This window comes from Pongo pygmaeus, chromosome 19, assembly GCF_028885625.2.
Source record: "Pongo pygmaeus isolate AG05252 chromosome 19, NHGRI_mPonPyg2-v2.0_pri, whole genome shotgun sequence".
NCBI lineage: Eukaryota > Metazoa > Chordata > Mammalia > Primates > Hominidae > Pongo > Pongo pygmaeus.
Window position 1 is genome coordinate 93,933,825 of NC_072392.2, and position 11,770 is coordinate 93,945,594.

The window sequence follows — 11,770 nt, forward strand, 5'->3', positions numbered from 1 at the left end:
GTGTGTTTACTGATTCACCCATGAGGACACAAATGGATCTTTAAGCGGCATCGTTTTGATTACTCACCATTCCTCATTGACGACTAGCTAGTTTAGTTCCTCTTACTGAAGATGTAATTAGTTGAAGGACAGTGGCTTCCATTCATGATGCAGTGCCTGTCGGCCCCTCTGCCTAAGCTTTTGTCCGCTCTGGTGTCAGGACTCAGGTTGCTTACCAGGTATGGGAAGTGTGTCCATGCATGTAGGCGGCCCCAGATTTTAGAGAACGAGCAGGAGAGCAGAGAAGCCAAGCCACAGGCGTCTGCAGCACTGCAGCTCCTTGACAGAGCCGAGTGTGCACACCCTGTCTGTGCCCTCCAGGGCCTCGCTGATGCCCACGGCTGAGCCTGGAGCAGTGGTGCTGGTGTGGCAGTGCATGTGGGTTCTCTATGTCACTCAGGAGCTGGAGATACTCCACTGTCCCCTGGGGCCCCCCAGCTTGCTCACTCCCTGCCATCCCATAAGCTCGTCCAACTAGCTGTTCCTGCACAGATCCCTCCCTGGCAGCTGTGGGTACTCTGTTTTCTGACTTGGGCACGCACCAGGGCAAGTCACACTGACAGCTGGCTTCTCAAGTCCTAAGTGCGGCTGCCTCTGAGAACACACCCATCAGACCCAGGCAGCAGCCACAGACCCAGCACTGCTTCCAAGAGACTGTGGACACATTGCTTTACATATGTCCTGGGGACATGGCTTGAGGCTCTGTCTGCTTACAAGAAATGTGGGGCTCGGCTGATCGCAGTGGCTCATGCCTGTCATCCCAGCACTTTGGGAGGCTGAGGCGGGCAGATCACGAGTTTGGGAGTTCAAGAGCAGCCTGGCCAGCATGGTGAAACCCCATTTCTACTAAAAATACAAAAAAAAAAAAAAAAAAAATTAGCCAGGCATGGTGGTACATGCCTGTAGTCCCAGCTACCCAGGAGGCTGAGGCAAGAGAACTGCTTGAACCCGGCAGGCGGAGGTTGCAGTGAGCCGAGATAACACCATCGCACTCCAGTCTGGGCAACATAGCGAGACTCCATCTCAATTAAAAAAAAAAAAGAAACAGAAATGTGGGGTTCAGGTCTTCCACATTAGATTCATTCCAGGACTCAGGAAGGAGAGGATCACTGAAAGGTTGCTTCCAAATTCTGTGCTGTACACTTGCATCTAGTTTTCCTGAATGTGTTCCTTTATTTGCCAGTTACTTCCTAGGAATTATTTTGTTTCAAGCCCCAGGCTCAGGAGGGGCTCCCCTCCTCTATTTTTTTTTTTTTTTTTGGAGACGGAGTATGGCTCTGTCACCCAGGCTGGAGTGGCTGGAGTGCAGTGGTGCAATCTCGGCTCACTGCAAGCTCCGCCTCCCGGGTTCACGCCATTCTCCTGCCTCAGCCTCCCGAGTAGCTGGGACTACAGGCGCCCACCACCACACTTGGCTAGTTTTTTGTATTTTTAGTAGAGATGGGGTTTCACCGTGTTAGCCAGGATGGTCTCGATCTCCTGACCTTGTGATCCGCCCGCCTCGGCCTCCCAAAGTGCTGGGATTATAGGCGTGAGCCACCGCGCCCAGCCCCTCCTCTTATACTGTACACCAGGTGAGCCCCAGAGTGTGGCTGGGTTGCTGTGGCAACATGGTCACACCCTGTTTTTCCAAAAGGCTTTCCTGGCAAATGCCAAAGGGCACTCTTTGTCTCTCTGTCACAAGCACACATACATTCTCTCCAGCCCAGGGAAGAAGTTAACCCTGCTTGTTTATGTGCCTAGCACCTGCCAAGGCCCTCCTTGCTTTTGTTGTTGCTGCTTGTGAGATAGGACTAGCTCCCCCCAGCTGATTCCACTCTCCACCAGCTTCTGCAACCTCAGCCTTGGCACTTTCGCCTATTCCAGGGCTGGGAGGAAGGAGGAAGTTAGAGGAGACTTGAATTCCAGCCATATCTGGGTTTCACCTTTGCTTGAGGAGTCAGGAGACCAAAGGAAGGTGCTGGGCAAAGAGAAGCACCTCGTCCCCTGCTCTTGGGCTGCACTGGCATCTGGGGTCCGCAGCAGGACCTCTGATCAATGTGTCATTCAGTCTCTGTCCTCTTGCCCTCACCTAAAATGGCAGATTAGTGCTCTGTTCTTGGGGCGCTTCCAGTGAGAATCCACTGACAACAGTGAAAATCAGCAGATGAAGTCATGTTTTTAGGATGGCCCCAGGCTCGACCCCTGTCTCAGTGTATTTGCAGTGGGCACAGGCTTATCCTGCAGCAGCTGGACTGGCAGAGTCTGGGAGCCTTGTCCCCAGCCCTCCTTGGCACTGTGTTCTTGACAGTAACTGAAACTCCAGGCAGAGATCAGAGCACCTTGTCTACTAAGCAAACATTAACCCAGCCTGGGGAGAGGAGAAGGGGCTGGCTGTGCAAAGCCAGCCCAGGCAGCTCAGCAGTGGGTTAGCCGGGGCCTGCACACAGTAGGTGCCCAGTAAGTGCTTGCTGAGTGTTACTGGTGTTTTGTTCATTCTTTCTTTTCATCCTGCCCCACCCTGCCCTGCCTGCTCTTTGCTCATTGTATGATCCTTTTCATGAAAGAGTGCTTTGAAGAGCGCAGACAGAATCTTAACAAATAGCGCATTGTCCCAGCGATCCAAAGCAGGACTGCAGTGCTGGGGTGGCCCAAGGCTGCAGGGAAGGGGCTGGAGAGAGCAAGGCTTGCTGGACAGTGGCAGATGTCTAAGGAAATTGTCCCCTGGGGGTTGTGGTTCTTCCCATCAGAATCAGGCCTTTTGTTCTCAGGAATGAGGTGGGCTAAGAGAGAGTTGATTGGTTTATTTTTAAAAGATCTTCAGCTGATAATGGTAAAAAGTATCATTTATACACAAGGCCATTTTGTTTACTTTGGGACCCAAAACTCAGGGAACCCTGAATTCTGTTTCTCCTGTAGTCTAGGCAGGTCAGCCTTAGACGAGACGGGTGGCACCAAGCACCTCTGAGTTTCCAAAGTCTTGCAGGTATTTTAGAGACATATGCAGTGGTGGCTGGAGCTGGTTTAGAGACATATGCAGTGGTGGCTGGAGCTGGCTCATGTTGTGAGCCTATTGTGTACATCTCTTCCCAGCCTTGAGTTCAGTGACTTCACCTTGGTAGCTTGAAATTGGCCATGGCAGGAGGATTTACACCACAAGAAATGGCAAATGCCACAGATCATGGCGCCTCCCCCCTTCACCATCCCCACGCCCAGCTGGTCATTAAATATTTACCAACACACTGCTGACTCTTTCCTTAAAAGTTAACCATTATGGGCCAGGCACAGTGGCTCATACCCATAATCCCAGCACTTTAGGAGGCTGAGGCGGGAGGATGGCTTGATCCAACAATTCAAGACCAGCCTGGCAACGTAACGAGACCCCATCTTTACAAAAACTTTTAAGATTAGTCGGGCATGGTGGCATGCACCTGTAGTCCTAGCTACTCAGGAGGCTGAGACAGGAGTTCGAGGTTGCAGTGAGCTATGATTGTACCACTACACTCTAGCCTGGGTTACAGAGTAAAACCCCCGTCTCTTTATTTTATTTTTTTATTTCATTTTATGTATTTTATTTTCCTTTTTGAGGCAAGAGTCTTACTTTGTCACCCAGGCTGGAGTATAGTGGCGCGATCTTGGCTCACTGCAGCCACCACCTTCGGGTTCAAGCAATTCTAGTTCCTCAGCCTTGAGAGTAGCTGGGTTTACAGGCTTGCATCACCATGCCAGTTGCTTTTGTATTTTTAGTATGAGACAGGGTTTCGCCATGTTGGCCAAGCTGGTCTAGAACTCCTGACCTCAAATGATCTGCCTACCTTGGCTTCCCAAAATGTTGGGAGTATAGGCGTGAGCCACCGCACCCAGCTGACCCCGTCTCTTTAAAAAAAAAAAAAAAAAAAAAAAGGAAAAGTTAACTGCTGTATACATTTATTCCCTCTGCCTGAACTTTTCTTCTCCCAAGCTGGCACATGGCCCACCCCTTCTGGTCATTCAGTCTCAACTCAGATGACACCTCGGAGAGGCCACATCCGAACACTCAGTTGTACTGTTTTCATAGTGTTTATCACTACCTGATAAGATTTTATGTGCTTATTTTTTTTTTGTCCATGTCTGTCCCTTGTTCTAATCCCCACCTATAGAATTTTTCCTTCTTCTCTCAACAGCCTCCTTTTCTGAAAGAGTTCGGAACATGTCGCCTGATGAAATCAAGATCCCGCCAGAACCCCCTGGCAGATGTTCAAATCACTTGCAAGTAAGCATGAGGCTTGGCTACTGAGGTCGGATAGATTAGATAGCCTGGGTTACGTGTTTGGTTTGGTCTTAATCTTAAGAGACCATGGCAGGGAAAGGGACTGAGGCTTCTGTAAAAGAAACTGACAGGTGGGAAGGATCCCACAGTTCACTTTACCTCCTGTTAGCCTCATCTCAGGAGTCGGCTCCTACACCCACCGCCATGTCCTGTGGTGCTGCTCCAGCAGGGCGGCCCTGGCTTGCCCTCAGTAAGGTCCTAAGCAGAGACAGAGAAAAGAAGATAACCTTTTCTGTGCAGCCCTGCTGGACCAGTGGGAGCTTCTCAGAAAGAGCTTTGCTAAGAAACTGAGGAACCCTCAGAATGTAAAATAAATTACAGAAATGAAAAAATCACAGGCATTATATGTATACATTTTCTATCCTAATCTATTTCTAAAATGCTGATTCAGTAGCTTCTTGCCTGACAGAATGTGCAGTCCTGACTGGAGATTTTGAAATCCCAAGGAGTCGAAGCTTTTGTGCAGTTACACTCCTGGGGGGACAGCTAGGGTTCAGCCCGTGGCTCTCCTTGTCCCTCTGTAGGTTCCCTTGTGATGAACAATAGAACAGGCATCCAAGGCTGCACAATCATGGCTCCTGGACCACCTGCTTCACCTTTGATCCTGGAGCTCCCACTGGGTGCCTCTGGCTACACAGCAAGCCCATGACACCACCCTAACGGATGGATGACTAATGAGACCTGAGGCTAAGGAATGCAGCAAGCTAGGGGAGGGCCAGAGCAGGACTGGGAGTGTAGTGCAGATTCCCTTCCCTTCCCAGAAGTCTCCTCCCATTGCTGAGTCGTCTCCCCACCACTGCCCTCCAGAATCACATCACCCTCCATGCCAGACAACCAGACAACAAGCTCCAGCCTGTAAGGATGACTCCAGCAACCCGCCAGTCAGAGACAAGCGGCGCACAGCATGCAGTGCCAATTGTGCCTCCTCTTTAGACCCTCCTGATGGTGGAAACCATGGCATTTGAGCAAACATTTTAGTTCGTCTTGGGTAGTAGAACTGATCGTATGGCCCAGGAGACACAGCCAAGTCATCTGTATGACATGGGTTCTCCTCAAGTTGCCGAGCCTTCTGTATACGGCGCCCCCCATGACCCTGGAGGAGACAGCTTGGAGGACAGAGGTTCTTCAGTCTTGGCTGAAGTCACAGACCCCTCTCTGCAGTTGAGCTCTGCTCTGGCCAATCTTGGTAGAAAGATTTGGCCTCTAACAAGGGGAGTGGATCACCCCTCCTGACGTGTCCTAAATGTTGTCACGTGGGCCCTCCAGGCCTGCCCACCTGCTTTTGCCAGCACAGTGCCTCAGATGTTTCCCTTCTGGAGAATCTATATTTAACCCCCACTGCAGGGGGAGGCTGCAGGTAGATCTTGCCCTGGGCCAGTGCCCACCTTCCTGGCTAAGACTGCTCTTTCCAGAGGTGGCTCTGCCATGACACTCTGGTGTCTTGGCCGTCTTCATTGGCACTGGGTCATGCTGATGCCATCTACTTTGGGCTTCATGTCCATGGGCTGGGCAGGACCCCCTTCCTGAGGACGCCTGTGGCACTGGCCACAGTAGGTAAGCCTGGATCGCCCCAGGTGGTTCTCCACTCTCCCATCGAAAGCCAGGGCAGTGACCTGTGGGGGACTTTGGGTGAGAGATAAGCAGTTAACCCTTGATGCCCTCGATAAACCAGCGCGGACCAGCCACCTGTGAGCCTCCCCATAAAAGACACATTCTAAAAAGTTTGCAAGACCGAATCCAAACAACTCTATTCCTGCCTCCCATTAAAAGGACATAGCCCTTCCGAAGTCTCCTGTGGTTCACAGTTCTGCTGAGGACTTGACCTCATGTTAAAATTTAAAACCAGGATTTAGTCCCTGCATATCAACACCAATCCCTAAACCCTACTTCGGATGATTCTGGAACTGATTAACCAGTTGGGGCTTTGTTCATTATTTTCTCCATGGCTCCTCTGCTGTGTGATCTTCTCACTGCTCACTATACTGTCATCCAGAGAGCGTCAGGAAACCTCAGCAGTGAAAGCAGCCTGGTCTCGGTTTATCTTACTTGTGTGCAGTTCTGGGCAAAGGCAGGGTGCAGAAAGAGAATAGATTAATTTTTTGTTTTGTTTTGTTTTGTTTTGTCGAGACAGAGTCTCACTGTGTCACCAGGCTGGAGTGCAGTGGCATGATCTCAGCTCACTGCAACCTCCACCTCCCAGGTTCAAGCTATTCTGCCTCAGCCTCCCAAGTTGCTAGGACTACAGGCACGCCCCACCACACCCAGCTAATTTTGTTTGTATTTTTAGTAGAGACGGAGTTTCATCATGTTGGCCAGGATGGTCTCAATCTCTAGACCTCATGATCCACCCGCCTCAGCCTCCCAAAGTGCTGGGATTACAGGCATGAGCCACCGTGCCTGGCTGAGAATAGGTTAAATTTTAACCTGAGGTCAAGTTGGGCTTTGCGTGACTGGAGCCTCACGTTCATGCTGCACACGTAGCTGGTGACCAGGGGCTGGGATGGTGGAGGAGTGGGCTTCTGTCATACACCCCCTCTGCTCCTCTTCCATAGGACAAGATCCAGAAGCTTTATGAACGAAAGATAAAGGAGGGAATGGATATGAACTACATTATCCAAAGGAAGAAAGAATTTCGGAACCCTAGGTAAGTTTCCCTTGAGTCTGCAGAGTTTATTGAGTTATTAATGTTGGGCTAAGGACTAAGACGTCCCCAAGGAGGTGGTGAGGAAAAGCCCTGAGCCCAAACCATCACCCAGACTTGTCATTACACTGAGTGCCTGCTGGACATGGCAGACTGTGCTAACCTAGCCAGAGGCTTGCCATTTAAGATCCAGACAAAACACAAAGCAATCCATACCGAGGATGAGGGAGACCTGGCTGAGTTCTCGTCCCTGCTCTGAGCCTAAAGCACATGACCTCTCAAGGCCCCTGTCCTCATGGAAGGAATTGGACTAGACAATTACTGTAGGTTCATCTTCCAACTCTAAAAAGCTGATTTTTGCGTATAGGTGAGAGGTCTTAGGACCAGAGCTATGTCTGGTCTTGCTCCATTTAATGCTCAAGCTAGTGACATACAGGGGAAAGAGCATGGCCCTTGTGTGGGTCTGAGTGTGGTAAGCCCAATCCAGCTATGCAGACTGAAGGTCAGTGAGACAAAACTCAGCCATCACCTTGACCCCATGCTCCTCCCGGCCCCTAGTTAACAGGTCCATCTCCCTGGGAGGGTGGAGGGCCATCAGGAAGCTTGCTTAGAGCGGCTGAGCTGGGTTTAAAGGTTTTGAAGGTTTTGTGTCAGCCCCAGGAGCTGGATGGTTCAGGTCCCATGCAGGGACGTGGACTTGTGCCTGCTCAGCGCCGGTGCTGTTCTTTCAGCATCTACGAGAAGCTGATCCAGTTCTGTGCCATTGACGAGCTTGGCACCAACTACCCAAAGGTGCGTCTGGCACACGGGGCTGGAGGGTGATGGGGACACCCAGGGTCGTTTGCTTTCTCCGTGGGATTTGACCTGCAGCCACAGAAAGGTCCGTGTAGGGGCACCGCTAGTTGAAAGCACGGTCCCCGTCTCTTTTGTTTGAGTCCCTATTGTTCTGAAATAGTCCAATAAAGAGATTCCGGTGGCCGGCCTGGTGCCTGGCCCCTGACTGGTGGGGACGTGTGTGGACCTGCTGCTCCTGGGGGTCGCTGGATGGGGGCTTCGTGTTCCCATGTTCTTCAGCACTTGCCAGCCACCCCTTTGCTAAAGACCAAAGATGACAGCCGAGCCCTGGGTAAGGGGACCCCAGACCAAGAAGCTCTATGGAAAGACTCGGGCAAGGAACTTGGGTTTCTGAGTCATTTGTCATCTGAGTCATTCGCCTTTTCCTTTGCAGGATATGTTTGATCCCCATGGCTGGTCTGAGGACTCCTACTATGAGGCATTAGGTAGCCTTTTGTCCCTCCTCCCATATACCTCGTCCGCCCACCCGACTGTCCCTTTATCCAATCAGTTGGTTATCCAGGTGACACATATTTCAGGGTCTCCTCTATGTCAGGCCATGTTCAAGGGGGCTGGGTACAGGCCTGAATGAGACAGACCCATCCCTGCCTTAAGAGGCTTATGCCACAGCAAAGAAGATGGAACGTCACGCCAGTAATGCCAGCCTCGATGAGTGTTGGTGATGACGGAGTTGCAGGGTACAGGGGAGCTTTGGCAAGCAGGGTCATCTAATCTGGCCAAAGGGATGGGAAGGCCTCACTGACGAAACTGTTCAAGCTGAAGTTTGAAGAGGCAGAGGGGCCAGGCAGGTGTAGGCAGAGTGTTCTGAGGCCAGTGAGAGGATGGCTTTTTCTTGATTCCAGTTTGGGAGCACTGGGAGAAATGTCAAAGGGCCCAAACCCCTAGAGCACAGGTCTTGAGCCTGCAGCCCATGGCGCAGATCTTGGCCTGCAGAGGTGCTTTGTTTGGCCTTCATGAATTTTGTCATCTTTAATTTGAATTCATTGCCAACATTTTACGTAATCTCTGATTCCAGCTTCTCTCCGTCAGTAGGAGGGTAGTCCCCATTGGGCCTGTATTCCCCATTGGGCCTGTATTCCCGTGTGCGGCAGTCCACAGGAGCTCAGGAGTAGCCGACCCTTCCATACACACACAGGGCATGCAGCCCTCCAGTCTGGAGCTGAAGGCCCCTGCCCTACGCCGACCAAGGGCTGGCTTCATTTTGCCAAGCACAAAGAACACTCACTGAGCCCGTGAAGGCCTTTAGCCCGCTGAAAAGAACGCAGGGATCAGAGTAGGCTCCCTCAGCCCAGAGCTGCTCGGGGGCCACCTTTGTAACAGCTTCTCTTGTCTTCATAGCCAAGGCCCAGAAGATTGAGATGGACAAATTGGAAAAGGCCAAAAAGGAGCGAACGAAAGTAAGTGATGGCAGACCTCCTAGATGAAAAAGGCAGGTGTGGAGTGCATGGGTCCTGCTGGCTGAGCCCAGAAGGTGTCCAGGCTGCCCCCAACCCTGGCCCTGTGTCATCGCCCGGTGATGCTCTGAGCCCCTCAGCAGAGCCTGTGCTCTGAGCAGACCTGGTGGGTTCACGGCGCTCGTCTGCTGCTTTTGCCCTCGGAGGCTTGTTTGCTACATTGTGCCCCCCTTTCCTCCCCGCCAATTGCAGAGCCTTGGGGGGCTTTGTCTGTTTTGGGTCATGGGGGCCCTCTGTGGCCTGAAGGGAGGGAAATAGTTCCCTGAGAGAGTGCCGGGCCCAGCTTGCTCTGCGCGGTGAGTGTCTTGGCCTCCAGAGCTGCCCTCAGTGGCCTGCCTGGGTGCTACCTATTAGGTCCCACGTTAGGGCCCTGAGCACCACTTGTTCCCCAGCAGTGTGGTCTGTGTTCTTCAGGGAGCATCAGTTTGGCTGGGAGACCAAACTGTTATCTCCGGGTGTTGTTCCCTTTGTGAACAGTCTCGGAGCCGGGCATCAGGACACCAGCTCCTCCCACTTCTGGCTCGGCCTGACCATCCTCAAGCAGCTGAGGCCTCCAGACCGCTTCCCTCACCCCAAGCAGAGGGGCTGTGGGGCCTGGGCATGCCGGTGGCCCTCTGGAGGCGCTGGCTGCTGGGCCAGGAACATGGGAACTGGTGCAAGGGGATAATCGGGGTTTCTCATTCTTAACCCTTGATTGAATCTCCCTTCTCTCTCTTTCCCTCTCCCTTCCAAACCCCAGGCTTGTTGCAGGGACGTGTCTGCAGCGCCTGGGGACCGGAGCTGTCCTTCCCCTGTGCGGGCGGGCACCGCCTCCTCCTGGGTGTGAGGAGGAGGGGCCTGGCCAAACGGTTCTGGGCATGTGAGGTGGGGCGGTGGGCGGGGGGTGCCGGGCATGTGCAGAGACCTGGTGATGCCGGGAGGGATCCAGTACTGTTTGGAAAGTTCTTTTAAGAGTGAAAAGCCCCTTTGGGTTCTTCTTAGACACCTCGCCCTCCCCCAGATGGTCAGAGCAGAGTTCATTTCCAATGCCTCTTTTGTGTAGTGCCAAGCTCCTGTCCCCCAGGAGCTGACGGATGGCAAAAAGCTGTGGACACCCAGCTTTGCCTGGTCTTATTCTCTTCCCTCTCCCTCTCCAGATTGAGTTTGTGACGGGCACCAAGAAAGGCACCACGACCAACGCCACATCCACCACCACTACCACCGCTAGCACAGCTGTTGCAGGTAGATTGCAGAGCTGCCCTGCCTCCTGCCACACACATGGAGCCAGGGTCTCCCTGGCTTGTTTGGGCAACAGACAACACGTGGATCTGGGCCTGGGCTTAGCCTTGCTACTTTGAGAAGCAGCTTTGTAGTCTAGGGTGGGCCGCTTTGGGGTCTGCTCTCTAGGCTCCCGCCGGCCTGCAAGGGGAAGGGAAAGAGGGCACCGCTCATTGGTGGATCGTGATCCTGACTTCTGCTTTATCTCCAGATGCTCAGAAGAGAAAGAGCAAGTGGGACTCGGCTATCCCAGTGACAACGATAGCCCAGCCCACCATCCTCACCACCACAGCCACCCTGCCAGCTGTCGTCACGGTCACCACCAGCGCCAGCGGCTCCAAGACCACCGTCATCTCTGCTGTGGGCACCATTGTGAAGAAGGCCAAGCAGTGACCTGAGGGGCCACCCTAGGACTTGAAAGGACCGTGCCGCCCAGTGACCACTGCCCAGTGGGAGGCGCCACTTTGTATATTTCAGGACTGGGACCTGCTCCCCAGATGCCACCTGAGAGGAGCTTCTGTGTGGCATTCCATATGGAAGGACAGGCAGCGCGGGAGCCAGGCACTGTGGACAGGGTCTGTCCACGCACCACCTGGGGTCTGCCGCCTATTAAAAGTGCCATATTCTTACCTCTTGGCATTTCAGATGCACTGGCCTCTCCTGCATTCTGTTTGCAGGCAAATGCTTCAGCTCACATGTCCCCCCATCTTTGTTGGGACTGTTGCCTCAGGGTTGACAACAGGGTGATGGAGGCCTGGGACACTGTTCAGAGGGGTGACCCAAGAAGCCGCCGTTGTTACCCGTGTATGCCTCTGGGCATGGACAGGCGGGAGTCCCCGAGCCCCATGTATGCTCCATCTGCTGCCTTGATCCCAAAACCCAGCCAGTTCTCGGGTGATGGCGGAGCTGTGCTCCCTTGGGTGCACTTGAGCACTCCCCAGACCAGATCACTTTTTGGACACACCCAGGCAGGCTTTTGAAGTCAAGCCAGTTTCCAGAAGGGCTGGGGTGAGATCCCGACCTGTGCAGGGAGTGGGGAGGTGCCAGTTTCCAGAAGGGCTGGGGTGAGATCCCGACCTGTGCAGGGAGTGGGGAGGTGTCAGCGCCTGGCCAGGGCTGCCCCAGTCCCTCGGTGCCCGGTGAGCGCAGCCAGCAGGAGCTGAGCAGTGAGGGAGATGAATCACCTCCTGCCCTGGCCAGGCGGCAGCTCATTGTTTACGGGCAAGCCCTTCTCCT

At 53.1% G+C, this 11,770-nt stretch overlaps 1 protein-coding gene across 6 annotated transcripts in view; it reads left to right on the top strand.

Moving 5' to 3' along the window:
• Positions 1-11,163, top strand: part of SAP30BP (SAP30 binding protein) — a 39,155-nt gene extending 27,992 nt beyond the window's left edge. For 4 of the 6 annotated variants that reach the window (XM_054455846.2, XM_054455839.2, XM_054455847.2 and 1 more), the window contains 7 exons: positions 4,182-4,270; positions 6,880-6,971; positions 7,700-7,760; positions 8,197-8,248; positions 9,162-9,220; positions 10,414-10,498; positions 10,746-11,163. In XM_054455846.2, coding sequence (XP_054311821.1) covers positions 4,182-4,270; positions 6,880-6,971; positions 7,700-7,760; positions 8,197-8,248; positions 9,162-9,220; positions 10,414-10,498; positions 10,746-10,927 — 620 coding nt within the window. In that variant the 3' untranslated portion in view covers positions 10,928-11,163. Of the gene's footprint in view, positions 1-4,181; positions 4,271-6,879; positions 6,972-7,699; positions 7,761-8,196; positions 8,249-9,161; positions 9,221-10,016; positions 10,100-10,413; positions 10,499-10,745 lie in introns of those variants that run through there. The other 2 variants (XM_054455848.2, XM_063657118.1) reach the window with 1 other exon arrangement.
• Positions 11,164-11,770: the final 607 nt, after the last annotated feature.